Source organism: Hypanus sabinus, chromosome 12 (genome assembly GCF_030144855.1).
Source record: "Hypanus sabinus isolate sHypSab1 chromosome 12, sHypSab1.hap1, whole genome shotgun sequence".
Classification (NCBI taxonomy): Eukaryota; Metazoa; Chordata; class Chondrichthyes; order Myliobatiformes; family Dasyatidae; genus Hypanus; species Hypanus sabinus.
The window spans coordinates 3,814,424-3,842,195 of NC_082717.1; the positions used below are offsets into that span (position 1 = coordinate 3,814,424).

A 27,772-nucleotide genomic window follows, 5' to 3' on the forward strand; every position below is an offset into this window, starting at 1 on the left:
TTTACCAATCGGGATGTGTTTGGACTGTGGGAGAACGTGAGCACTCAGAGATTATAGGAAGAATGTACAAAATCCTTACAAGCAGTTGCGGGAATTGAACCTGGGTCACTGGAACTGTAAAGCATTGTGCTAACCACTACTCTACTGTGTCACCCCATATTTTTCAACAAAAAGCAGTGGGTACTGGGGTGTCCTTCACAGAACGTGATAAAATTTTTCATTAAGATTGAAAATAAAGTCATTCAATCAATAACACAGGCTTCAAATTTAGCCAAAGAAACTGTGAAGGCCTGAGGCATGAGTTAACTCTGACAGATTGGAAAATATGACAATGGATAGAATACCCGGACATACAGTTTGACATCCCTTCCCGGACTGAAACAGGTAAGGGAAGTGATCGAACAAAGGAATTTAGGAATAGAGAAATCACATAGATTGTCAGAACTGTGGCAGAACTGAGGATGGAGAGCAACTCAAAATTCACCAAAAAAGAGAAGGAAAACAGAGACTAGAATAGGTGAGAAACATGAATGAGGATTGTAAAAGCTTCCGGAGGTGTGGAACACAGATGAGGAATTTGTTGCTCTTTGAGGAGGACACAGAAATGCTGGGACTCATTATTATTATTCGCAGAAAGAACAGTTCTGGATAAATTACTCAGCTTGAAACCTGACAAATCCCCTGGGCCCTGATAATCTGCACATTCGGGAGTACTTCAATAGTTGGAAATAGAGCACAGTTCTATATCAAATTTTCAAAATAGCGAATTTGTTACTCAGTTAAATGGTAGTTTGCCTTTTTTATATATTAGTAAATATTTCCATGAAACTTTGGCTAATTGGGACAGCTGTTTAATTGCCCAAAATGTACCAGTGAACCAGGGTCCACTGCATCTATTCACCAATTACTGAGAGCATGTACACAGGTACAGCGACCGGTTAAGGAGGCAAATATATTGCTAGTCTCATTGCAAAAGGTTTTAATTTCAGGAGCAAGGGTGTCTTGCAACAATTCTACCTGGCTATTTTTGTTTTCCAACCCACAGATATAATTACTGAAAGCAGAGAAGGCAGGGTGAAAAAAATAAACTGCATCTACAGTTTGCTGAATTTTTCTCTGTTATTATCCTGGATTTGAAAGATCCAGCTTTGGTTAATTATGGGACTCACAAAGTTTTTCCATTGCATTAATTTACTTATGTTAAATTCTGTAAGTCATGTATCCTGTTGTGGGTGAGTCCAGGACCAGAGGGTCCAGCCTCAGAATAGAGGGACAATCCCCTAGGACAGGGATGTACAGGAATTTCTTTAGTGAAGGGTGGTGAATCTGCGGAATTCATTGGCTGTGGAAGCCTAGTTATTGAATATATTTAACGTGGAGGTTGATAGGTTCTTGATTAGTCAAGGTGCCAAAGGTTATGGAGAGAGGGCAGGAGAATGGGGTTGAGAGGGAAAATAAATTACCCATGATTGAATGGCAGAGCAGACTTGATGAGCTGAATGGCCTAATTCTGCTCCTATGCTTTATGATCTTATCCAGATTTTTCACCTGTGGTTTGTCATTTCCTGAATACACTTTATAATTTCTACAATTGGCCTTGCTGATCTGTGATGAAAGTTCATCAGCCTGAAAAGCTGCTTCTCTCTCCACACGGTGCTCTGACTTGTTGAGAATTTCCACATTTTGGTTCTTTTCCTTTCTGTCTCTCTAATACTTTGTTTGAGTTTCTTCACTGTGCCCACATTGCCCCTGACCCATTTTCTTTCAGTAATTTCTTTCGTCATTAGAGTTAGCTCTCTTTACAATAATTTTTAAATTTCTTTCACTTCATTTCTTTTCTTCCCTCCATTGCTGCTGCCTGTCTTAATCAGTAATTTTTGTGCATTTTTATGAGCCACTTCTTTCAGATTTGTGTTGTGAATGCCCAGGTGCTTCCTATTTTCAGAAAGTTCATCCAATTAACTTGTACAGAATGTCTCAAATCACTTCTGAACCTTGTTCGGCAAAGAGTAAAACTTTGTTTATCATACTGAATAGGAACTCTAGAAGATTATACTTCAGGGTCTCAGCTCAGTGTGAACCAAGAAAGCCCCGACATCTCTCAATGTTTAAACCGCAAACTCAGATTCACATGACTCATAAAATCATTCAGCCCAGAAACAAGACCTTTGGCTCAACTTGTTCACACAGACTGTGTTACCCAGCAAGCATTTGCCCCACAGACCGCTCACCCTCCCCTATCCATGTACTTCTCTAGATGGCTTTTACATGTTGCTAATGTGACACCTGTCAGAAATTTCTACTTCTGTCAGCACAGTCCAAATACGCAACACCCTTTGTGTGAAGAAGCTGCCCCGATGTCCCATTTCAAGCTCTCGACTCTGATCTTTAACCTGTCCTCTTGTTTTTATCACCCCCTTCCTGGGGAATAGACTGTGTGCTTTCACCCTGTCTATGCACCTCATGATCAAATACCCCCCATCAGGTCTCTCTCCCCCCAGTCTCCTCAATTCCAGGGAATAAAGTCCTAGTGGACACAATCTATCTTTGTGACACAGACCCCCAGGAACAGACAACATCCTGGTGGATAGTTTCTGCACTCTTTCTAGTTCAATAACATCCTTCCTATCACAGGATGATCAAAACTGTACACAGTATCTCTGCCCACAACTGGTCAATTAAACTCAACCACAGATGAAACCAGTCTCAGACTGGGTGACCCCACTCTGGGAATTTACTTACCCACTGCACAGACGGACAAAGTCAAGGTTGTGATTATCGCTGCAAACATTTCTTCTCATTTATTTTTTTAAAAACTGAATTTCTGCTCATTCAGACCTGATGTTCCCTGTTGCTATTTTACAAGTGACTGATTCCCCTTTGACTTCCCCACATGCTTATTTCAGCACAAAGGCACGGGGTGTGAGAGGAAGTGATGGGGGAAAGTGGGCAGCCCTGTGGAAACTGCTGAAAAAGTACTAACAAACTGCAGAGTATCTGAATGTTTTCATCCACATTCATATGACTGTCACTGAAACTCACTCCTTATGACCACACACCATTATCAGATTGAAATGTGAGGAACAAGCCAAGTACGCTGTTTCCCTTCCTGACAGTAGGGCTGCTCGTGGTGAGGCTGCAAACACCGGCCCAACACCAGGCAAAACAGACGATTATCTGTTTGACAGTATGACACTTACTGTACAGTTCAAACTTCAAAGTAAATTTATTATCTAGTGTATGTATGTATCTCTCTCTCTCTCTCTCTCTCTCTCATATATATATATCAGTTTTGAGGCCATGCCCCTCTAGTTCTGGATACCCCACCATAGGAAAAATCCTCTCCACATCCATCCTATCTAGTACTTTCAACATTTGGCAGGTTTCAATCAAACCGCCATATATTCTTCTAAATTTCAGTTACTACAGGCCCAAAGCCACCAAATACTCTTCACCTGTTAACCCTTTCATTGCTGAAATCATTCTTGTGAACCTCGTCTGAACTCTCTTCAATGGCAACACATCCCTTCTGAGATATGGAGCCCAAAACTGTTGACAATACCCCAAGTGTGGCCTGACTAGTGTCTTATAAAAGCTCAGCATTATCTCTTTGCTTTCATGCACTATGCCTTTGAAATAAATGCCAACATTGCATTTGCCTTCTTTACCACAGACTCAACCTGTAAATTAACCTTCTGGGAGTCTTGCACAACGACTCCTAAGTCCCTCTGCACCTCTGATGTTTGAACCTTCTCCCCATTTAGATAATAGTCCGCACTATTGGTTCATTTACCAAAATGGATAATCATAGATTTCCCAACACTGTGTTCCATCTGTTATTTTTTGCTTGTCTGAGTCACTGAGCTCCAATCGCATTGCTTCCTCAGCACTACCTGTCCCTCCGCCTATCTTTGTATCCTTTCCCTGAGTAGCCTCAAGCACAAGCACAAGCACAAGCCATCTCGAAGGCATTCAACAAATTCCCTCTCTTGCGATCTGACTCCAACCTGATTTTTCCCAATCCCCTTGCATATCGAAGTCTCCCATTACAACTGTGCCATTGCCCTTATTACTTGCATTTCCCAGCTCTATTTGCAATCTCAAACCAACAATTTGGCTACTATTTGGAGGCCTGTATATGATTTCCATAATGTTTTTTTCACCCTTGGAGGTTTTAATTCCACCCACAGAGGTTCAACATTCTCTGACCCGTTTCTAAAGATGTAATTCTATCTCTCACCAACAGAGCCTATGCCTTCTTGCCTGTCCTTTCGATTGAAAATATATCCTTTGATATTAAGCTCCTAACCATGGCCCTCTTTGAGCCACGATTCAGTGATGCCCACAACGTCATAATAAACAATCTGCAACTGCATCTTCTGGTGAATGCTACGTGTATTTAAATAAAGCACCTTCAGCCCTGCATTCTTCGCCTTTTTGAATTTTGCCTCTTTTGTACAATTTAACTCTTTGCTCTGTCTTCATTTGTACCCAATCATTGACTTGTCCTTCCTTACATTCATGTTACACCGATCATCTACTTGTCAACCTGCTGGCTAATTCTCAGCTCTATCATCTGGGTTCCCATCCCCCTGCCATATTAGTTTTAACCACTTCCAACAGCTTTACTAAATCTGATTGCAAGAATATTGGTCCCCCTCAGATTCAAGTGCAACCACCCCCTTTTGTGCAGGTCTCACCTGCCCCAGAAGAGGTCCCAATTATCCAGAAATATGAATCCCTGTCACCGCTCCAATTCTTCAGCCAAGCCGTTATCAACCACCTCATTCTATTCCTATCCTCACTGTTGTGTGGCAGAGGCAGCAATCCTGAGATTACCACCCTTGACGTGCTGCTTCTCATCTTCCTTCCTCAATCCGATGTATTCTGTTTTCAGGACCTCCTTCCTTTTTACACCTATGTCGTTGTACAGACACGTACCATGACCTCTGGCTCCTCACCCTTCCTTCTCAGGATATTGTGGACATAACGAAACCCAATTTCCCTCAGGATCAATAAAATATGTCTGTCTGTATTCAGAAACATTGCAGTCCTTGGTACCTAGAAGGCAAATTACCATCTGTGTATCATAGAACAAAGAAACATAGAAAACCTACAGCACAATACAGGCCCTTCGACCCACAATGCTGTGCCGAACATGTTCTTACATTAGAAATTTCCTTGGGTTACCCATAGCCCTCTATTTTTTTAAGCTCCATGTACAATCCAGGAGTCTCTTAAAAGACCCTGTCATATCCGCTGCTGGAAGCCCATTCCACGCACTCACCACTCGTTGAGTGAAAAACTCACCCCTGACATCTCCTCTGTACCGACTCCCCGGCACCTTAAATCTGTGTCCTCTTGTGGCAGCCATTTCAGCCCTTGGAAAAAGCCTCTGACTATCCACACGATCAACACCTCTCATCATCTTATAGAATAATACAGCACATTACAGGCCCTTTGGCCCCCAATGTTGTGCTGACCCTCAAACCCTGCTTCCCATATAACCCCCCACCTTAAACTCCTCTGTATACCTGTCTAGTAGTCTCTTAAACTTCACTAGTGTACCTGCCTCCACCACTGACTCAGGCAGTGCATTCCACGCACCAACCACTCTCTGAGTGAAAAACCTTCCTCTAATATCCCCCTTGAACTTCCCTCCCCTTACCTTAAAGCCATGCCCTCTTGCTTTGAGCAGTGGTGCCCTGGGGAAGAGGCACTGTCTGTCCATTCTGTCTATTCCTCTTATTATCTTGTACACCTCTATCATGTCTCCTCTCATCCTCTTCTCTCCAAAGAGTAAAGCCCTAGCTCCCTTAATCCCTGATCATAATCCATACTCTCTAAACCAGGCAGCATCCTGGTAAATCTCCTCTGTACCCTTTCCAATGCTTCCACATCCTTCCTATACTGAGGCAACCAGAACTGGACACAGTACTCTAAGTGTGGCCTAACCAGAGTTTTATCAAGCTGCATCATTACATCGCGTTTCCTAAACTCAATCCCATGATTGGTGAGGCCAATGCACCGTACGCCTTCTTAACCACAGAGTCAACCTGTGCAGCTGCTTTGAGTGTCCTATGGACTTGGACCCCAAGATCCCTCTGATCCTCCACACTGCCAAGAGTCTTACCATTAATACTATATTCTCAGAGAGTCAATGGGTTAAAAAGAAGTTGGAAGTGTATTTACTATCAAAGTACATGTACATCAACATACACGTCCCTGAGATTTGTTTTCTTGCAGGCATTCACAGTAAGTACAGAGAGCGCGATAGAATCAATGGAAAACCATTCGTAACAAAGGCAGACAAACAACCAGTGTACAAAAGGCAATAAACTGTGCAAATGCAAAAAGGAAAAGTACATAAATAAAGGAATTTTAAAAAATTTAAAAAATAAATAAACAATAAATATTGAGAACCTGAGATGAAGAGTCCTTGAAAGTGAGTCCATAGGTTGTGGGAGAGTTCAGTGATTGGGCAGGTGAAGCTGAGTGAAGTTATCCCCTCTGGTTCAAGACCCTGATGGTTGAGGGGTGATAACTGTTTCTGAACCTGGTGCTGTGAGTCCTGAGGCTCCTGTACCTCCTTCCTGATGGTTGAGGGGTGATAACTGCTCCTGAACCTGGGGGTGAGTACTGAGGCTCCTGTACCTCCTTCCTGATGGTTGAGGGGTGATAACTGTTCCTGAACCTGGGGGTGAGTCCTGAGGCTCCTGTACCACCTTCCTGATGGTTGAGGGGTGATAACTGTTCCTGAACCTGGGGGTGAGTCCTGAGGCTCCTGTACCACCTTCCTGATGGTTGAGGGGTGATAACTGTTCCTGAACCTGGGGGTGAGTCCTGAGGCTCCTGTACCACCTTCCTGATGGTTGAGGGGTGATAACTGTTCCTGAACCTGGGGGTGAGTCCTGAGGCTCCTGTACCACCTTCCTGATGGTTGAGGGGTGATAACTGTTCCTGAACCTGGGGGTGAGTCCTGAGGCTCCTGTACCACCTTCCTGATGGTAGTAGGAAGAAGAGAGCATGGCCTGGGTAGTTGAAATCTTTGATGTTGGCTGCTGCTTTTCTGTGACGGTACTCTGTATCGATGTGCCAATGATGGGGAGGGCTTTACCCATGATGGACTGGGCTGTATCCACTACATTTCTGTAGAATTTTCCATTCAAGGGCATTGGTGTTTCTATACTGGCATGGGAACATCCTCTGTAAGAAGCTCGTACGTTCTCCCTGTCAAATACATGGGTTTCCTCCAGGTACCCCACATTCCTCCAGGTACCCCGCATTCCTCCAGGTACCCCGCTTTCCTCCAGGTACCCCACATTCCTCCAGGTACCCCGCTTTCCTCCCACAGTCCAAAAACGTGCTGGTTGTTCGTGATTGTAAACAGTCCTGTGATCAGGCTCGGGTTATACAGGTTGGCTGCTGGACAGCACGGTTTGAAGGGCTCATTCCATGCTGTATCTAAATAAATCCCAGATTAAAACACGGAACTGTGTTTCAGAGCAGCGCACACAAAATGCTGGAGGAGCTCAGCAGGCCAGGCAGCGTTTAAGGAAAGGAGTAAACAGTCAGTGTTTCGGGCCCACCCCAAAGATCCCACTCCAGGCACCCTGCCTGATCTGCATCAGCCACCAAACCCCGAGCTGAAAGAGCACATTTCAATGTACATTGAAAAACCTGAAATCTGTATAAAAGACCTACCCCACGCATCTCATTTGAACCTCTCCATTCTCACCAAACTGCATTTCCCCTGCTACCCCTGGAGAAGGATTCTGACTGACATAGAAAACACAGAACATAGGGCACTTCAGTACAGGCCATTCGGTCCACAGTACTGTGCTGACCTTATACCCGACTCCAGCATCAATCTTCCCTCCTACACAGCCCTCCATTTATATGCCTATTTAAGACTTTGGTCTGGTAATATATTTTCACTCTGGTGGAAAGCCTCTGACAGAACACACGAGCTCAGTAGATGCTGAGCGTTTCTCTGTTCTTTTAAAAGACCCTATCGTATCCGCCTCCACCACTGGTGCCGGCAGCCCATTCCACGCACTCACCACTCTCTGAGTGAAAAGCTTACCCTGACATCTCCTCTGTACCGACTCCCCAGCACCTTAAACCTGTGTCCTCTTGTGGCAACCATTTCAGCCCTGGGAAAAAAGCCTCTGACTATCCACATGATCAATGCCTCTCATTATCTTGTACACCTCTATCAGGTCACCTCTCATCCTCCGTTGCTTTAAGGAGAAAAGGCAGAGTTCACTCAACCCATTGTCATAAGACATGCTCCCCAATCCAGGCAACATCCTTGTAAATCTCCTCTGCACCTTTTCTATGGTTTCCACGTCCTTTCTGTAGTGTGGCGATCAGAGTTGTGCACAGTACTCCAAGTGGGGTCTGACCAGGGTCCTACATAGCTGCAAGATTAGCTCTTGGTTCTTAAACTCAATCCCATGATTGATGAAGGCCAATTCAGTATGCTTTCTTAACCAGAGTCAACCTGCACAGCAGCTTTGAGCGTCCTATTGACTCAGACCGCAAGATCCCTCTGATCTTCCACTCTGCCAAGAGTCTTACCATTAGTACTATATTCTGCCATCATATTTGACCTACCAAAATGAACCACCTCATACTTATGTGGGTTGAACTCCATCTGCCACTTCTCAGCCCAGTTTTGCATCTTATCAATGTCCCGCTGTAACCTCTGACAGCCCTCCTCACTATCCACAACACCCCCAACCTTTTTTGTCATCAGCAAATTTGCTAACTCATCCCTCCACTCCCTCATCCAGGTCATTTATAAAAATCACGAAGAAAAGGGGTCCCAAAACAGATCCCTGAGGCACTCCACTGGTGACTGACCTCCATGCAGAATATGACCTGTCTACAATCACTCATTGCCTTCTGTTAGCAAGCCAGTCCTGGATCCACAAAGCAATGTCCCCTTGGATCCCATGCTTCCTTACTTTCTCAATAAGCTTTGCATGGGATATCTTATCAAATGCCTTGCCTAATCCATACACACTACATCTACTGCTTTTCTTTTATCAATGTGTTTAGCCACAACCTCAAAAAATTCAATCAGGCTCATAAGGCACGACCTGCCCTTGACAAAGCCATACTGACTATTCCTAATCATATTACACCTCTCCAAATGTTCATAAATTCTGCCTCTCAGGATCTTCTCCATCAACTTACCAACCACTGAAGTAAGACTCACAAGTCTATAATTTCCTGGGCTATCCCTACTCACTTTCTTGAATAAGAGACTAACATCTGCAACTCTCCAATCCTCCAAAACCTCTCTCGTCTCCATTGATGATGCAAAGATCATTGCCAGAGGCTAAGAAATCTCCTCCCTCACACCCCACAGTAGCCTGGCTTACATCTCGTCAAGTGCCGGTGAATTATCCAACTTGATGCTTTCCAAAAACTCCAGCACATTCTCTTTCTTAAAATCTACATGGTCAAGCTTTTCAATCCGCTGTAAGTCACCCTTACAATCGTCAAGACCTTTCTCCATAGTGAATACTGAAGCAAAGTATTCATTAAGTACCTCTGCTATATCTTCGGGTTCCATACACACTTTTCCATTGTCACACTTGATTGATCCCATTCTCTGATGCCATATCCTCTAGCTCTTCACATACTTGTGGAATGCCTTGGGGTTTTCCTTAATGCTGCCCACCAAGGTCTTCTCATGGCCCCTTCTGGCTCTCCTAATTTCATTCTTAAACTCCTTCCTGCTAGCCTTATAATCTTCTAAATCTCTATCATTACCTTGTTTTTTGAACCTTTTGTAAGCTTTTCTTCTTGACTAGATTTACACCAGCCTTTGTACACCATGGTTCCTGTAACCTACCATCCTTTCCCTGTCTCGTTAGAATGCACCTTTGCAGAACTCCACGCAAGTATCCCCTGAACATTTGCCACATTTCTACAGTAAATTTCCCTCAGAATCTCTGTTCCCAATTTATGGTTTCATGTTAACCATATAACCATATAACAATCACAGCACGGAAACAGGCCATCTCGGCCCTCCTAGTCCGTGCCGAACTCTTAATCTCACCTAGTCCCACCTACCCGCACTCAGCCCATAACCCTCCACTCCTTTCCTGTCCATATACCTATCCAATTTTACCTTAAATGACACAACTGAACTGGCCTCTACTACTTCTACAGGAAGCTCATTCCACACAGCTATCACTCTCTGAGTAAAGAAATACCCCCTCATGTTTCCCTTAAACTTCTGCCCTCTAACTCTCAATTCATGTCCTCTCGTTTGAATCTCCCCCACTCTCAATGGAAACAGCCTATTCACGTCAACTCTATCTATCCCTCTCAAAATTTTAAATACCTCGATCAAATCCCCCCTCAACCTTCTACGCTCCAATGAATAGAGACCTAACTTGTTCAACCTTTCTCTATAACTTAAGTGCTGAAACCCAGGTAACATCCTAGTAAATCGTCTCTGCACTCTCTCTAATTTATTGATATCTTTCCTATAATTCGGTGACCAGAACTGTACACAATATTCCAAATTTTTCTAGATCTCTCTGTTCCTCTGCATTCCTCAATGCCCTACCATTTACTCTGTATGTTCTATTTGGATTATTCCTGCCAAAATGTAGAACCTCACACTTCTCAGCATTAAACTCCATCTGCCAACATTCAGCCCATTCTTCTGACCGGCATAAATCTCCCTGCAAACTTTGAAAACCCACCTCATTATCCACAACACCTCCTACCTTAGTATCATCGGCATACTTACTAATCCAATTTACCACCCCATCATCCAGATCATTTATGTATATTACAAACAACATTGGGCCCAAAACAGATCCCTGAGGCACCCCGCTAGTCACTGGCCTCCATCCCGATTAACAATTATCCACCACTACTCTCTGGCATCTCCCATCTAGCCACTGTTGAATCCATTTTATTACTCCAGCATTAATACCTAATGACTGAACCTTCTTAACTAACCTTCCAAGTGGAACTTTGTCAAAGGCCTTGCTGAAGTCCATATAGACTACATCCACTGCCTTACCCTCGTCAACATTCCTCGTAACTTCTTCAAAAAATTCAATAAGGTTTGTCAAACATGACCTTCTATGCACCAATCCATGATGGCTACTCCTAATCAGATCCTGTCTATCCAGATAATTATAAATACTATCTCTAAGAATACTTTCCATTAATTTACCCACCACTGATGTCAAACTGACAGGTCTATAATTGCTAGGCTTACTTCTAGAACTCTTTTTAAACAATGGAACCACATGAGCAATACGCCAATCCTCTGGCACAATCCCCGTTTCTAATGACATCTGAAAGATCTCCGTCAGAGCTCCTGCTATCTCTACACAAACTCTACACAAACTACAGGAACTATCAGTTCCTGCCTGATAGCCTCATATTTCCCCTTACTCCAATTAAACACTTTCCTACCTTGTCTGTTCCTATCCCTCTCTAATGCTATGGTAAAGGAGATAGAATTGTGATCACTATCTCCAAAATATACTCCAACCGAGAGATCAGACACCTGACCAGGTACATTTGCCAATACCAGATCAAGTACAGCCTCTCCTCTTGTAGGCTTATCTACATATTGTGTCAAGAAACCTTCCTGAACACACCTAACAAACTCTACCCCATCTAAACCCCTTACTCTTGGGAGATGCCAATCAATATTTGGGAAATTAAAATCACCCACCACAGCAACCCTGTTACTCTTCCATCCTTTCCAGAATCTGTCACTCTATCTGGTCCTTGATGTCCCTGTTACTCTTCCACCCTTTCCAGAATCTGTCACTCTATCTGGTCCTTGATGTCCCTGTTACTATTGGGTGTCCATAAAAAGCACCCAGTAGAGTTATTGACCTGTTCCTGTTCCTAACTTCCACTCTCAGAGACTCAGCAGACAATCCTTCCAGGATTTCATCCTTTTCGGCAGCCGTGACACTATCTCTGATCAGCAGTGTCACGCCCCCACCTCTTTAGCCTCTCTCCCTGTCCTTTCTGAAACAGCTAAAGCCTGGCACTCAAAGTAACTATTCCTGCCCCTGAACCATCAAAGCCTCTGTAATGGCTGCAACACCATAGCTCCAAGTACTGACCCACACTCTAAGCTCATCCATTTTATTCATAATACTCCTTGCATTAAATTAGATGCATCTCAAACCATCAGTCTGAGCATACCCCTTCTCTATCACCTACTTTTCCTCCCTCTCGCACTGTTTACAAGCTTTTTCTACTTTTGAACCAAACACCCCTTCCTCCGTCTCTTCAGTTCAGTTCCCACTCCCCAGTAATTCTAGTTTAAACTCTCCCCAATAGCCTTAGCAAACCTCCCTGCCATGATATTGGTCCCCCTGGGATTCAAATGCAACCTGTCCTTTTTGTACAGGTCACGCCTGTCCCAAAAGAGTTCCCAATGATCCAGAAATCTGAATCCCTCAGTCATGCATTTATCCTCCACCTCATTTTACTCCAATACTAACTGTCACGTGGCACTGGAGGTAATCCCAAGATTACAGCCTTTGAGGTCCTGCTTTTCAACTTCCTTCCTAACTCCCTGTTGTCTGTTTCCAGTACCTCCTCCCTTTTCCTACCTATGTCATTGGTACTAATATGTACCACGACCTCTGGCTGTTCACCTTCCCACTTCAGGATATCATTAATGCAATCAGAAACATCCCAGACCCTGGCAATTGGGAGGCAAATTACCTTCCATGTTTCTTTCCTGCATCCACAGAATTGTCTGTCTGACCCCCTGACTATAGATTCCCCTATCACTGCTGCCACCCTCTTCCTTTCCCTACCCTTCTGAGCCACAGGGCCAGACTCTGTGCCAGAGACACGGCCACTGTTGCTTCCTCCAGGTAGGCCAGCTCCCCCAACAGTACTCAAGCAAGAGTACTTATTGTTAAGGGGGAAAACCACAGGGGTAATCTCTGGTATCTGACTCCTGCCCTTCCCTATCCTGCCTTTTACCCACATATCTATTTCTTGATGCCCCAGTGTAACTACTTGCCTATAGCTCCTATCTATCACCTCTTCACTTCCCCTGACCAGATGAAGATCGTCGAGCTGCATCTCCAGTTCCCTTACCCAGTCCCTAAGGAGCTGCAGCTCGATGCACCTGTTGCAGATGTGGCCGTCTTGGAGGCTGAGAGTCTTCTGGACTTCCCACATCTGACACCCAGTACAGAACACCAGCCTCACAGGCATACTTCCTGTTTCTATTTTACACAAGTAATGTACCTCGCCTCACCAGTTAATGCCAAAGTCTTGTTGATTCAAAGGCCTCCCACTCTGTCTTCCTCTACTCTGTCAGTTGCTCTATAAAGCTGTCTATGTTTAAACTCTTCTCGTTGTTCTAAATGGCTAATGTCTATGTGCTTGCACAGTTGTGCCTCGATTCTTAACGTGTCCACAGAATCACCTATCTATCCCCTTGACTATAAAGTTCTCTATTACTGCTGCCATCCTCTTCATTTCCCTACCCTTCTGAGCCACAGGGCCAGACTCAGTGCCAGAGGTCCAGTGCCAGTCCCAGGTAGGTCATCTGACACCCAGAACAGAACATTGTCTTTATAGACATGTCCCCTATTCTCTCTAGAGTTCAATAAGAAAGAAATTAACTCACCTAGTGTCCGTCTGTTCTCGCCAAAGCCTTACTACCCTGACTCAAGACCACTCCACGAGGCAGTAACTCTCTTTTATGGAGAATGGCTTTTTGAAAGCTCGTTGTCAGACCAGCACAGGAACACTCCTGTTGTGTTTGTGCAGATTGCCAAGCAACGACTCTCATTACAACGACAACTTGCAGCTTTTTCAAACTCTTTGTGGACCTGTTCCTGTTGCGCCTGCAATATAAGCATACATGCGTGTCTGGCACCCCTTCCCTCTGCGAGCCTGCAGGTCACCCTTGAGCAAGATGTAGCACCTGCTGAGCCTCCACCGGTTAACGACACAGGGGAGCAGATGGTGGATGGTCATATAAGCAGCCAGTGTATATCACAAGTTCTGGTTGTGTGACCACTGACACCAGGCAAACTATCTCTGAGGAGTATTGGTCATGGCTGGGCTCACAAAGACACTACCCAGAAGCAGGCAATGGTGAACCACTTCTCTGGAAAAATGTGCCAAGAACAATCACGGTCATGAGACCATGATCACCCGCGTCCTACATCACGGCACATAACAAACGAACAAATGATAAATATGTCACCATACAACACCCAGAGTTTCATTTACTTGTGGGCATTCATTATAAATAGACATAAACACAACAAAGTCAATGAAAAACTGCACACTACAGAGACACTGAACACAGCTCACAATGGTAAGCCGAATCAATTAAATTAGTAATCAGATAGCCAATGAAAGTAATCTTTTCTGTCTGTATAATGTCCACAGCCAAACACGTTGTATTAGACAATGGTGAGGCCTAATTTTGAGTATTGTGTGCAGTTTTGGTCACCTAGCTACAGGAAAGATGTAAATAAAGTTGAAAGAGTACAAAGACAATTTACAAGCATGTTGCCAGGTCTGGAAGACCTGAATTATAAGGAAAGATTGAATAGGTTTGGACTTCAGTCTTTGGAATGTAGACGATTGAGAGGAGATTTGACAGAGGCATACAAAATTATGAGGGGTATAGATAGGGTAAATGCAAGCAAGCTTCTTCAACTGAGGTGGTGTGGGACTACAACTAGAGGTCACGGGTTAAAGGTGAAAGGTGAAAAGGTTAAGGAGAACATGAAAGAAAACTTCTTCACTCCAAGGCTTGTGAGAGTGTGGAACAAGCTGCCAGTGCAAGAGGATCATATGAGCTCGATTTCAATGTTTAAGAGAAGTTTGGATAGGTAAATGGACTGTAGTGGTATGGATGGCAATGATCCCGGTGTAAGTCAGTGGGACCAGGCAATTTAAATGGTTCAGCATAGATGGGCCGAAGGGACTGATTCTGTGCTGTACATTTTTATGAGACTATAACTCTAATGTCCACATCCTTTTCCTCACATACATGTCCTAATGATAGGCAGATAGATTAGATATTTCATTTAGATCGGAAAAGTATGTGATGTGAGGAAAAGGATATGGACTTTAGAGTTATAGCGTTTCTTCTGCCTCTTTCTCTACTGAAAGAGTGGAATGACATTTGCAATTTTTCAGTTCACAGGAACCATTAGAGAATCATTAAGTGTCGGCACGGACTAGAAGGGCTGAGATGGCCTGTTTCTGTGCTGTAATTGTTATATGGTTATATGCCAAGGGTCTTACCATTAATACTATATCCTTCCACTATACTTGACTGACCAAAGTGAACCACTTCACACTTATCTGGGTTGAACTCCATCTACCACCTCTTAGCTCAGTTTTGCATCCTATCAACGTCCCACTGTAACCTCTGACGGCCCTCCACACTATCCACAACACCCCCAACCTTTGTGTCATCAGCAAATTTACTAACCCATCCCTCCACTTCCTCTTCCAGGTCATTTATAAAAATCACAAAGAGTAAGGGTCCCAGAACAGATCCCTGAGGCACTCCACTGGTGACTGACCTCCATGCAGAATATGACCCATCTGCAACCACTCTTTGCCTTCTGTGGGCAAGCCAGTTCTGGATCCACAAAGCAATGTCCCCTTGGATCCCATGCCTCCTTACTTTCTCAATAAGCCTTGCATGGGGTACCTTATCAAAAGCCATGCTGAAATCCATATACATTGCTTTACCTTCATTAATGCATTTAGACACATCCTCAAAAAATTCAATCAAAAATATCTATCCAAGCTTGTTTTAAATATATCTACTGAAGTAGCCTCCATTGCTTCAGTGGGCAGAGAATTCCACAGATTCACCATTCTCTGGGAAAAGCAGTTCCTCCTCATCTCCATCTTATATCTACCTCCCCGAATCTTGAGGCTATGTCCCCTTGTTCTAGTCTCACCTACCAGTGGAAACAACTTTCCTGCCTCTATCTTATCTATCCCTTTCATAATTTTATATGTTCTAAAAGATCTCCTCTCATTCTTCTGAATTCCAGTGAGTACAGTCTCTGGCGACTCAATCTTTCCTCATAGTCTAATCCCCTTATCTCTGGAATCAATCTGGTCAACCTTCATTGCACCGTCTCCAAAGCCAGTATATCTTCCTTCAAGTAAGGAGACCAGAACTGCACTCCAGGTGTGGTCTCACCTGTACCCTGTACAGTTGCAGCTAACCTCCCTGATTCTAAATTCAATCCCTCTGGCAATGAAGGCCAACATTCCATGTGCCGTCTTAATAGCCTGATGCACCTGCAAACTAATTCTTTTGTGATTCATGCATAAGCACTTCCAAGTCCCTCTGCACAGTGAATGAGCTCATATTTGCCAACATTGAATTCCATCTGCTAGACCTTTTCTCACTCACTGAACCTATCCATATATCTCTGCAGACTCTCCGTATCTTCTGCACAATTTGTTTTTTCACTCAATTTGGTATCATCAGCAAACTTAGATACACTACACTTGCTCTCCTCTTCCAGATCGTTAATCTATATCGTGAACAGTTGCGGGCCCAACGTCAACCCATGCAGCACACCACTCACTGATTGCCAACCAGAATAACACCCGTATATCCAAACTCTCTGCTTTCTGTTGGGTAACCAATCCTCTATCCATGCTAATACATCACCCCCAACTCTATGCATCCTTATCTTATGGATAAGTCTTTTATGCAGCAGCTTATCCAATGCCTTTTGGAAATCCAAGTAAATAACGCCCATCTGTTCCCCTTTATCCACTGCACTCATTATATCCTCAAAGAGCTCCATTAAATTTGTCAAACAGGACCTGCCTTTGCTGAATCCATGCTACATCTGCCTGATGGATCAATTTCTTTCCAGATACCTCGCTATTTCTTCTTTCATGATAGCTTTAAGCATTTTCCCAACTACAGATGTTAAACTAACTGGCTTATAGTTGCCTGCCCTTTGCCTACATCTTTTTTTGAAGTGTGGTGTGACATTTGCCATCTTCCAATCTGCTGGGACCTGCTCAGAGTCCGGAGAATTTTGGTAAATCATCACCAAAGCTTCTACTATAACTTCTGCCATATTTTTCAGTACCCTGGGATGCATTCCATCAGGATCATGGGCTTATCTATCTTCAGGCCCACAAGTTTGCTCAGCCTTACCTCCCATTGCACCATAACATCTTTCTTTGGCATATTTGATGTGTACTCCACCATGAAGACCAACACAAAAATATAAAACCTAGGATGTAACGTTGGGGACTTACAAGGCACTGGTGAGGCCTCATTTGGAGTATGGTGAGCAGTTTTGGGCACCTTATCTAAGAAAGGATGTGCTGACATTGAAGAAGTTTCAAAGGAGGCTCACAAAAATGTTTACGGGATTGAAAGGCTTATCACATGAGAAGTGTTTAGTGGCTGTAGGCCTGTATTCACTGGAATTCAGGATGAGGGAGAGATCTCATTGAAACCTACCGAATGATGAAAGGCAGCGATAAAGTGGGTGTGGAGAGGATGTTTCCTATGTTTCCTCTGGTGAGGGAGTCTAAGACCAGAGCACACAGCCTCAGAATAGAGAGTCGTCCAATTAGAACAGAGATGAGGAGGGATTTTTTTAACTAGAGAGTGGAGAATCTGTGTACTTTGTTGCCACAGGCAGCTGTGGTGCCCAAGTCATTGGATATATTTAAGGAAGAGGTTGATAGATTCTTGATGAGTCAGGGCATGAAGGATACTTGGACATGAATCACATGATCCGGGCTGAGAGGGAAATTGGATCAGCCATGATGAAATCCTGGAGCAGACCTCATGGGCCAAAAGGCCTAATTCTGCCCCTATATCTTACCTTATGGTCTTACTCATGACATAAAACATTAGCCAAACTGTGGATCACATTAAAACACTGAAATGGTATTCAGATTCTTGTTCTGGGGTGACTTTGGAGAATACTGACAGACACCTCTTCATGGGGTTCCATCTCCTGGAATGAGGACTGACCGTCTGTTAAATAGTTCACCTATCCTCACAGGTTAAGGTTTGTGCTGCACCTTGTCACACATAATATCAGAATCCGGTGATTCTTGGACAATCATTATTAATGCCTGCACTATCTCTTCAACTAACTCTTTCAGAACTCTGGAGTGTAATCCATCTGCTCCAGATGGCTTACCTCCAGTACCTTCAGACTCCTCAGCATCTTCTCCTTAATGGCAATGAAAATCCCTTCGGCCCCCTGACACTTACGCATTTCTGGCATTTTGCTAGTGTCTTCCACAGAGAAGACAGATGCATTTGTTTGTCCCCATTACTACTTCTCCACCATCATTTTCCAGCAGTCTGATATCCACTCTATCTTTTCCGTAAGTTTCATCCGTAAATATCAGAAAAAAACTTTTTGTATTATCTTTTATATTATTAGCTAGCTTACCTTCATATTTCATCTTTCCTCTCTTTATGAATTTCTTAGTTGATTCTGTTGGTTTTTAACATCTTCCCAATCCTTTTCCTTCCCACTAATTTCCATTCCATTATATGCCCTCTCTTCTGCATTTATGCTGTCTTTGACTTATCTTGTCAGCCATGGTTGCCTCATCTTCCCTTCTTCATCTTTGGGATGTATCTTTCCATAAGACCACAATACCATAAGACATAGGAGCAGAAGTGGACCATTCAGCCCATCGAGTCTGCTTTGCCATTCAATCATGGGATGATCCAATTTTTCCAGTCATCCCCACTCCCCTGCCTTCTCTCCACACCCTTTGATGCCCTGGCTAACCAAGAACCTATTTATCTCTGTCTTAAATGCACCCAATGACTTGGCCTCCACAGCTGCATGTGGCAACAAATTCCACAGATTTACCACCCTCTGACTAAAGTAATTTCTCCGCATCTCTGTTTTAAATGGACGTCCTTTGATCCTGAAGTCCTGCCATCTTGTCCTAGAATTCCCTACCATGGGAAATAATTTTGCCAAATCTATTCTGTTCAGGCCTTTTAACATTTGGAATATTTCTATGATATCCCCCCTCACTCTCCTGAACTCCAGGGAATACAGCCCGAGAGCTGCCAGACATTCCTCATACAGTAACCCTTTCATTCCTGAAATCATTCTTGTGAATCTTCTCTGAACTTTCTCCAATGTCAGTGTAGCATCCGTGCCCCCAATTTACCCCTGTATGCCTAGGATGAACTGCCGTCGCCCCACCAATAGTGCAATACTTCGGCGTAAATACGGCATAATGCCCCCCCCCCAGTACACACTTGCAACACAAATACCAGACAATACCCCAAAGGCGAGTAAATAATTGCAGCTTTATAGTTATTTCTTGGTGATAGGTTATCTGTTAGTAGAAACAGATAACCTAAAGGTGCCAAATCAATAAGTTTATCAGTTTGTGCACATAATATTTTAATACATTGGAGCTCACGCCTCCGGTTCGATCCACAACGACCTTCTGAGCCTTCGGCCACCGTGCGAACCGCCGACGTCCAGTATCCGCTGCCCTGGAACCGCTGTCCGTTCCTCACACATTCGTCCTCCTCTTGCATTCCGAAAAAGACCACAAACTCCTGCTCAGCTTACACATACAAGATAGCGTAACAATTCTCCATTGGCTAGTTCCCCCCTTATCTGCAGTCATAACACAAACATTCAGGATATAGAAACCCATTACAGCATTAAGTAACATTACAGAGGAGCCATTTTGTTAGCCTGAACAGTTAACACCACAGTTACTGGTACTGAGAGCCCTACATCAGATAGATTGATAGACAGATAGATAGATAGATAGATAGATAGATAGATAGATAGATAGATAGATTATTCATCCCCAAGGGGAAATACAACATTTTTCCAGTGTCCCATACACTTATTGTAGCAAAACTAATTACATACAGTATTTAACTCAGTATAAATATGACATGCATCTAAAATCACCCTCCCAAAAAGCATTAATAAATAGCTTTTAAAAAGTTCTTAAATAGTATATTTAGTATATCCTTTCAGTATATCAGTATAATCAGTATATCCTTTCCAAAATAAGGAGCCCAAAATTGCGCACGGTATTCCAAGTGTGATCTCACGAGTGCCTCATAGAGCCTTGACATCTCATCTCTGCTCTTATATTCTATACCTCTAGAAATGAATGCCAACATTGCATTCACCTTCTTCACCACCGACTCAAACCTGGAGGTTAACCTTTAGGGTATCCAGCACAAAGACTTCCAAGACCCTTTGCATCTCTGCGTTTTGAATTCTCTCCCCATCTAAATAACAGTCTGCCCTTTTATTTCTTCCACCAAAGTGCATGACCACACACTTTCACACATTGTATTTCATTTGCCACTTCTTTGCCCATTCCCTGAAACTATCCAAGTCTCTCTGCAGGCTCTCTATTTCCTCAACACTACCCGCTCCTCCACCTATTTTTGTATCATCAGCAAATTTAGCCACAAATCCAAAATCCCATAGTCTACATCATTGACATGCATGGTAAAAAGCAGTGGTCCCAACACCGACCCCTGTGGAACTCCACTGGTAACCAGCAGCCAGCCAGAATAGGATCTCTCTAGTTCCACTCACTATTTTCTGCCAATCAGCCAATGCTCAACGCATGCTAGTAACTTCCTTGTAATTCCGTGGGCTGTTATCTTGCTAAGCAGCCTGTCATGCGGCACCTTATCAAAGGCCTTCTGAATATCCAAGTACACCACATCTACTGCATTTCTTTTGTTTACCCTGCTTGTAATTTCCTCAAAAAATTGCAGTAAATTAGTCAGGAAACCATGCTGGCTTGGGCCTATCTTGTCATGTGCCTCCAGGTAATCCATAATCTCATCTCTAACAATCGATTCCAACAACTTCCCAACCACTGATGTCAGGCTAACAGGTCTATAGTTTCCTTTCTGCTGTCTCCTACCCTCCTTAAATAGCAGAGTAACATTTGCAATTTTCTAGTCATCCGGTAAATGCCAGAATCTACTGATTCTTGAAAGATCATCGTTAATGCCTTTGCAATTTCTCCAGCTGCTTCCTTCAGAACCTGAGGGTGTATTTCATCAGGTCCAGGAGATTTATCTACCCTCAGACCATTAAGCTTCCCGAGCAACTTCTCAGTCATAATTTGCACTTCACAAACTTCACTTCCCTGAAACACTTCAATGTCTGGTATACTGCAGATGTCTTCCACTGTGAAGACTGATGCAAAATACTCATTCAGTTCCTCTGCCATCTCTGCGTCTCTCATTATAATATCTCCAGTATCATTTTCTATTGGACCTTTAACTTATTGCCCTCACTTTTGCTTTTACTTTGGCTTTGACTTCACTTGTCAGCCATGGTAGTGTCCTTCTTCCCTTTGAAAATGTCTTCTTATTTGGAATATATCTGTCTTGTACCTCCCTCATTTTTCAAGAAACTCCAGTCATTGCTCCTCTGCTGTCTTTCCTGCAAATGTCCCTTTCCAGTCAACTTTGGCCAGTTCCCCTCTCATGCCATTGTAATTTCCTTTATTCCACTGAAACACCGACACATTGGATTTTATTTTTTCCCTCTCAGATTTCAATGTGAACTCAATGACATTGTGATCTCTGTTCCCAAAGGGTTCCTTAGCCTTAAGCTGTCTTATCACCTCTGGATCATTGCACAACACCCAATCCAGCACAGCTGATCCCCTAGTGGTCTCAACAACAAGCTGTTCTAAAAAACCAAACCTTAGACATTCTGCAAATTCTCTCTCTTGAGGCCCAGTACTGGCCTGGTTTTCCCAATCCACTTTCACGTTAAAATCCCCGATTATCATGACATTGCCCTTCTGACACACCCTTTTATCTCCTGCTGTAACTTGTAATCCACATCCTGGCTGCTGTTTGGAGGCCTGTATACAACTGCCATTAGGGTCCTTTTACCCTTGCCATTTCTGAACTCAACCCACAGAGACTCTACAGCTTCCAATCTTATGTCATTTCTTTCTAATGATCTGATATTATTTCTTATTCACAGGGCCAAACCACCCCCTCTGCCTACTAACCAATCTTTCTGGTGCACCGTATATCCTTGGATGTTCAGCTCCCAATGGCAGCCATCCTTTAGCCAAGCTTCAGAGATGGCCACAATGTCATATTTACCAATTTGTAGCTGAATTTCAAGATCGTCCATTTTATTCTTTATGCTGTGTGCATTCAAATATAACACTTGAAGTCCAGTATTTGTTGCTTTCTGTTTTAACTGCACCACACCTCTATTGCCCTGTAACTCATCCCACTGGCTGTGATTAAACCTCTTGTCCTGCCTGTTCTTTCTATCATCTCTGTTGCATGTTATCTTTGATTTATTTCTGTTTTCCCCTTCCTCAGCCCTATCACCCCAGTTCCCATCCCCCTTACAAATTAGTTTAAACCCTCCCTAACAGCTCTATTAAACCTGCCTGCTAGGATGTTGGACCCCTTTTGGTTTCGATGTCCTTTCTGTACAGGTTGTACCTCCCCCGGAAGAGGCCCCCTAGATCCAGGAATCTGAAGCTCCGCTCCCTACACCAGTCACTCAGCCACACCTGATCATGCACCTGATAATACGCCTGAAGTGCCAGCGACCCAACGGCTGTGGTCGTCCTCTGTCAGGTCACCTCCCCCACCCCCCCCCAACAGCAGCCAAAACGAGTTAACGATTACTGAGGGGGATGGCCACAGGGGTGTTCTCTACTATCTGAGCTCTTCCAATCCCTTCCCTGACAGTCACCCACTTACCTAACTTCTGTGTTGGTGCGTGGCCAAGTGGTTAAGGCGTTGGTCTAGTGATCTGAAGGTTGCTAGTTCGAGTCTCAGCTGAGGCAGCCTGTTGTGTCTTTGAGCGAGGCACTTAACCACACATTGCTCTGTGACGACACCGGTGCCAAGCTGCATTGGCCTAGTGCCCTTCCCCTGGACATCAGTAGCGTGGGGAGGGGAGACTTGCAGCATGGGTAACTGCCGGTCTTCCATACAACCTTTCCCAGGCCTCCGTCAACAGTGAAATTGATGGACGTCTAACTCCTGCAGCCTCGGGGTGACTAACTCCCTGTAGCTTCTATCTATCGATCTCCTGCTCACTTTCCCTAATAAGCTGTAGGTCTTCAAGACACAGCTGAAGCTGCATCTCGGTGAGCCTGGGGCAGATGATGCCATCTGGGAGTCTGGAAGAGTCCCTGGATTTCCACATCTGACATCCAGAGCAAAGCACTAACCCTACAGACTTGCTCTCTATTCCTCAAAAAATGCAAGGAAAAGATGAAGTCCACTTCCCCACTTACCTCGCCGAAGCCTGCATGAGCCAAAGCCCCACCATCTTGCCTCAGACCACTCCGTCGATGACCCCTCCGCTAGGCAGTGTCTCTCTTTTATGCCTATACCTTCTCTGCTCTCCAACACACAACTGGTGCTCTAGTTATAGCTGAGTTCCTAAGAAGCTTTTCCCTCTTAAACTTTGCTCCCGGACCTGTGCGCCACCTCCTCCCTTGTAGCTCTCCAACTCACGATTGGTGCACTTGTTACAGCTGAGTTCCCTCGAAGCTTTCCCTTTTTAAACATCATTCCTGGACCTCCTCTCTCGTAGCTCTCCAACTCACTTTACTGCGTCTTCTGAATTTCCTTCAGAAGCTCCAGCCATTGCTGCTCTGCTGTCTTCCCTGCTAATGTCCCCTTTCAATCAACTTTGGCCAGCTCTTCTCTTATGCTTCTGTAATTCCCCTTACTCTATTGTAATATCAATGCATCTGGCCTTAGTTTCTCCTGCTCAAACTGTATGGTAAATGCTCTCATTTGATGATCACTGCCTTTCAAGGGTTCCTTTACCTTAAACTTCTTCATCAAATCTCGGTCATTACATAACATCAAATCCAGAATTGCCATTCCCCTTGTGGGGTCAATCCAAGCTACTCTAAAAAGCTTTCTCTGAAGCATTTTAGCAAATTCCTTCTTTGGATCCAGCACCAACCTAATTCTCCCAATCTACCTGCGTAATGAAAACCACTATGATTATTGTAACATTGCCTTTTTTACATTCTTTTCTATCTCAATCTGTAATTTGTAGCCCACATCGTGACTATTGCTTCGAGGCCTGTATATTACTCCCATCAGTCTTTTTACCTTTGCAGTTTCTAACTCTACCCACAAAGGATTCTACATTTTCCAATCCTATGTCACCTCTTTCTAAGGATTTGATTTACTTTTTTTTTAACCATAATGCTCTGGTTAAGGTCTTTACTGCTATGCTGTAGGCATTTCGTTTTAGCAGTTCTGTAAGAGCAGTCTCAGTCTATTCTGCTTTTAGCATGTTTGGGTTTGAGCTAAAGAAAAGGGGCTATGATGTTCAAATTAGGAATGTGGTGTCAGCCATTCAGGATGGTGGAATTGGGAGAAGGTTCTGGAGAACGTTGGGTGGGCACTGCTGTGGTTCAAGGTCTTTTTGGTGGTTGCTGGGAGAAGACAGGAAAGAAGATGGCCGACCCTGTTGCACAAGCTGCTTTGTGCTTCAAGGAGGAAGGACCAATACTCCTGTGGGGGAGACTGTTTGTTCAAGGTGGATTTTGAATGACATTTCACACAAACCGTGGGTCCAGCAAGTGAATTAAAGACAACTTCAAGATGACCTTCAGCTTAAGTGCACATTTGGATTGGGCAAACTGAAACTGGCCTTTAAACATTTTTTACTTTCCTTTTTCCCTACTAACTGTTCAATAAAGTTGAAAGTTGTAAATATACTTTCTTGATAATTGTATGCAGCGTACGATCTGTTATCTCTTGCTAATGGGTAATTGCAATGGGCAGCATTTACACAGTATTTGCTCAGAGTAGAGTGAGGTGTTTGAAACATCCTGGCTCTCCCGGGATGGTGAGACCCAAGTCATACCGAGCATAGACGTATGGAGTTCGAGCAAGGTTTTCTCACTGCTGAGTCCATGGGTTTGCTAGCTCATTACAATAGCATTGGAGAGAGATAGGAACAGACAAGTTAGAAAAGCTTTTCATTGGAGTAAGGGGAATTATGAGGCTATCAGGCAGGAATTTGGAAGCTTGAATTAGAAGCAGATGTTCTCAGGGAAAAGTACGGAAGAAATGTGGTAAATGTTCAGGGAATATTTGCATAGGTACGTTCCAATGAGACAGGGAAGCTATGGTAAGCTATGGAAGCTATGATGTCTTCCTTTTTTAAACAAAGGGACTTCCCTTCGTCCACCATCAACTCTGCTCTCAAACGCATCTCTCCCATTTCCCGCACATCTGCACTGTAAGGTACAGGAACCGCGGTGTACAAAGGTTGTAATAAATCTAATCAAGAAGAAAAGCTTACACAAGGTTCAGACAGCTAGGTAATGTTAGAGATCTAGAAGATTATAAGGCTAATAGGAAGGCGCTTAAGAAGGAAATTAGGAGAGCCGGAAGGGGCCATGAGAAGACCTTGGTGGGCAGCATTAAGGAAAACCCCAAGGCATTCTACAAGTATATGAAGAGCAAGAGGATAAGATGTGAAAGAATAGGACCTAACAAGTGTGAAAGTGGGAAAGTGTGCATGGAACCAGAGGAAATAGCAGAAGTACTTAATGAATACTTCAGTATTCACTATGGAAAAGGATCTTGGTGATTGTAGTGACAACTTGCAGCTGACTGAAAAGCTTGAGCATGTAGATATTAAGAAAGAGGATGTGCTGGAGCTTTTGGAAAGCATCAAGTTGGATAAGTTGCTGGGACCGGACAAGATGTACCCCAGGCTACTGTGGGAGGTGAGGGAGGAGATTGCTGAGCCTCTGGTGATGATCTTTGCATCATCAATGGGGACGGGAGAGGTTCTGGAGAGATTGGATGGTTGCAGATGTTGTTCCTTTATTCAAGAAAGGGAGTAGAGATAGCCCAGGATATTTTTGACCAGTGAGTCTTACCTCAGTGGTTGGTAAGCTGATGGAGAAGATCCTGTGAGGCAGGATTTATGAACATTTGGAGAAGTATAATATGATTAGGAATAGTCAGCATGGCTTTGTCAAGGGCAGGTCGTGCCTTATGAGCCTGATTGAATTTTTTGAGGATTTGACTAGACACATTGATGATCTCTATTTTCCAGTCCTAATGAAGGGTCTGGGCCTAAAACATCAACTGTTTACTCTTTTTCAAAGATGCTGCCTGGCCTGCTGAGTCCCTCCAGCATTTTGTGTGTGTTACTTTGATTTCCAGCATGTGCAGATTTTTTCTTGTTTATGACACTCCTTACAGATGTGCTTTGGACCTGGTGTTGCGTAATGAGCCTGGTCAGGTGACTGACCTTTCAGTGGGTGAACAGTTAGGGAACAGACCACAACTCCTTAACTTACAGGATAGTGAAAGATAAGGATAGAAACGTAGAAAACCTACAGCACAATACAGGCCCTTCAGCCCATAATGTTGTGCTGAACATGTATTCACTTTAGAAATTACCTCAGGTTATCCATAACCCTCTATTTTTCTAAGCTCCAAGTACTTATCTAGGAGCCTCCTAGAAGACCTTATTGTATCCACTTCCACTACTATTGTTGGCAGCCCATTCCACACACTCACCACTTTCTGTGTTAAAAACTTACCCCTGACATCTCCTCTGTACCTACTTCCAAGCACCTTAAAAATGTGTCCTCTCATGCTAGCCATTTCAGCCCTGGGAAAAAGCCTCTGGCTATCCACATGATCAAGGCCTCCCATCATCTTATACATCTTTATCAGGTCACCTCAAATCCTCCGTTGCTCCAAGGAGAAAAGGCCAAGTTCACTCAACCCATTCTCGTAAAGCATGCTCACCAATCCAGGCAACGTCTTTGTAAATCTCCTCTGCACCCTTTGTATGGTTTCCACATCCTTCCTATAGTGAGGCGACCAGAACTGAGCACAGTACTCCAAGTGGGGTCTGACCAGGGTCCTATGTAGCTGTAACATTACATCTCGGCTCGTAAACTCAATCCCATGGTTGATGAAGGACAATACACCATACGCTTTCTTAACCACACTATCAACCTGCGCAGCTGCTTTGAGCGTCCTATGGACATGGAACCCAAGATCCCTCTGATCCTCCACACTGCCAAGAGTCTTGCCATTAATACTATATTCTGCTATCATATTTGACCTACCAAAGGGAACCACCTCACACTTATCTGGGTTGAACTCCATCTGCCACTTCTCAGCCCCTTTTTGCACTGATGCCCTGCTGTAACGTCTGACAGCCCTCCACACTATCCACAACACCTCCAACCTTTGTGTCATCAGTAAGCTTACTAACCCATCCCTGCACTCCCTCACCAGGTAGGTATGGTACTTGTGGGAAAGCTCTAAATTGGAGCAGGCATTAGGCTAGAACTAAGAAGCATTCATTGGGAATGCCTTTTCTCTGGTGTGTCCATCAGGCAAGTGGAGAGTGTTTAAAGATAAATTGCACGGAGTACAGGAAAGGTATGCTCCTGTTGGAAGGAAAGACAGCGATGGCCCAGAGAGGCGAAGAATTCAGTCAAGAAAAAAAGGAAAAGAATGTAAAGCCTCAGAAGTCATTGTCAAACAAAACACATGAGGAGTATTAAGAAGTCAGAAAAGAACTAAGAAAGGAAAAGCTGGGAGGGGCCATGAAAAGACCTTGGCAAGTAGGATGAAGGTGAATCGCAAGGCATTTTATACATACATCGAGAGCAAAAAGGTTACATGGGAGAGGATGGGACCACTCAAGCGTAACGAAAGGTAACATTTTCTTGGATTCGG

The 27,772-nt window shown here is 43.8% G+C and overlaps 1 protein-coding gene across 1 annotated transcript in view; it reads right to left on the minus strand.

The window, feature by feature from the left end:
- The window catches only part of LOC132402572 (immunoglobulin gamma-1 heavy chain-like), a 63,413-nt gene extending 60,548 nt beyond the window's left edge, over nt 1-2,865 (minus strand). Inside the window, exon 1 of the mRNA XM_059985456.1 lies at nt 2,743-2,865. Coding sequence (XP_059841439.1) covers nt 2,743-2,791 — 49 coding nt within the window. The 5' untranslated portion in view covers nt 2,792-2,865. The remainder of the gene's footprint in view (nt 1-2,742) is intronic.
- Nucleotides 2,866-27,772: the final 24,907 nt, after the last annotated feature.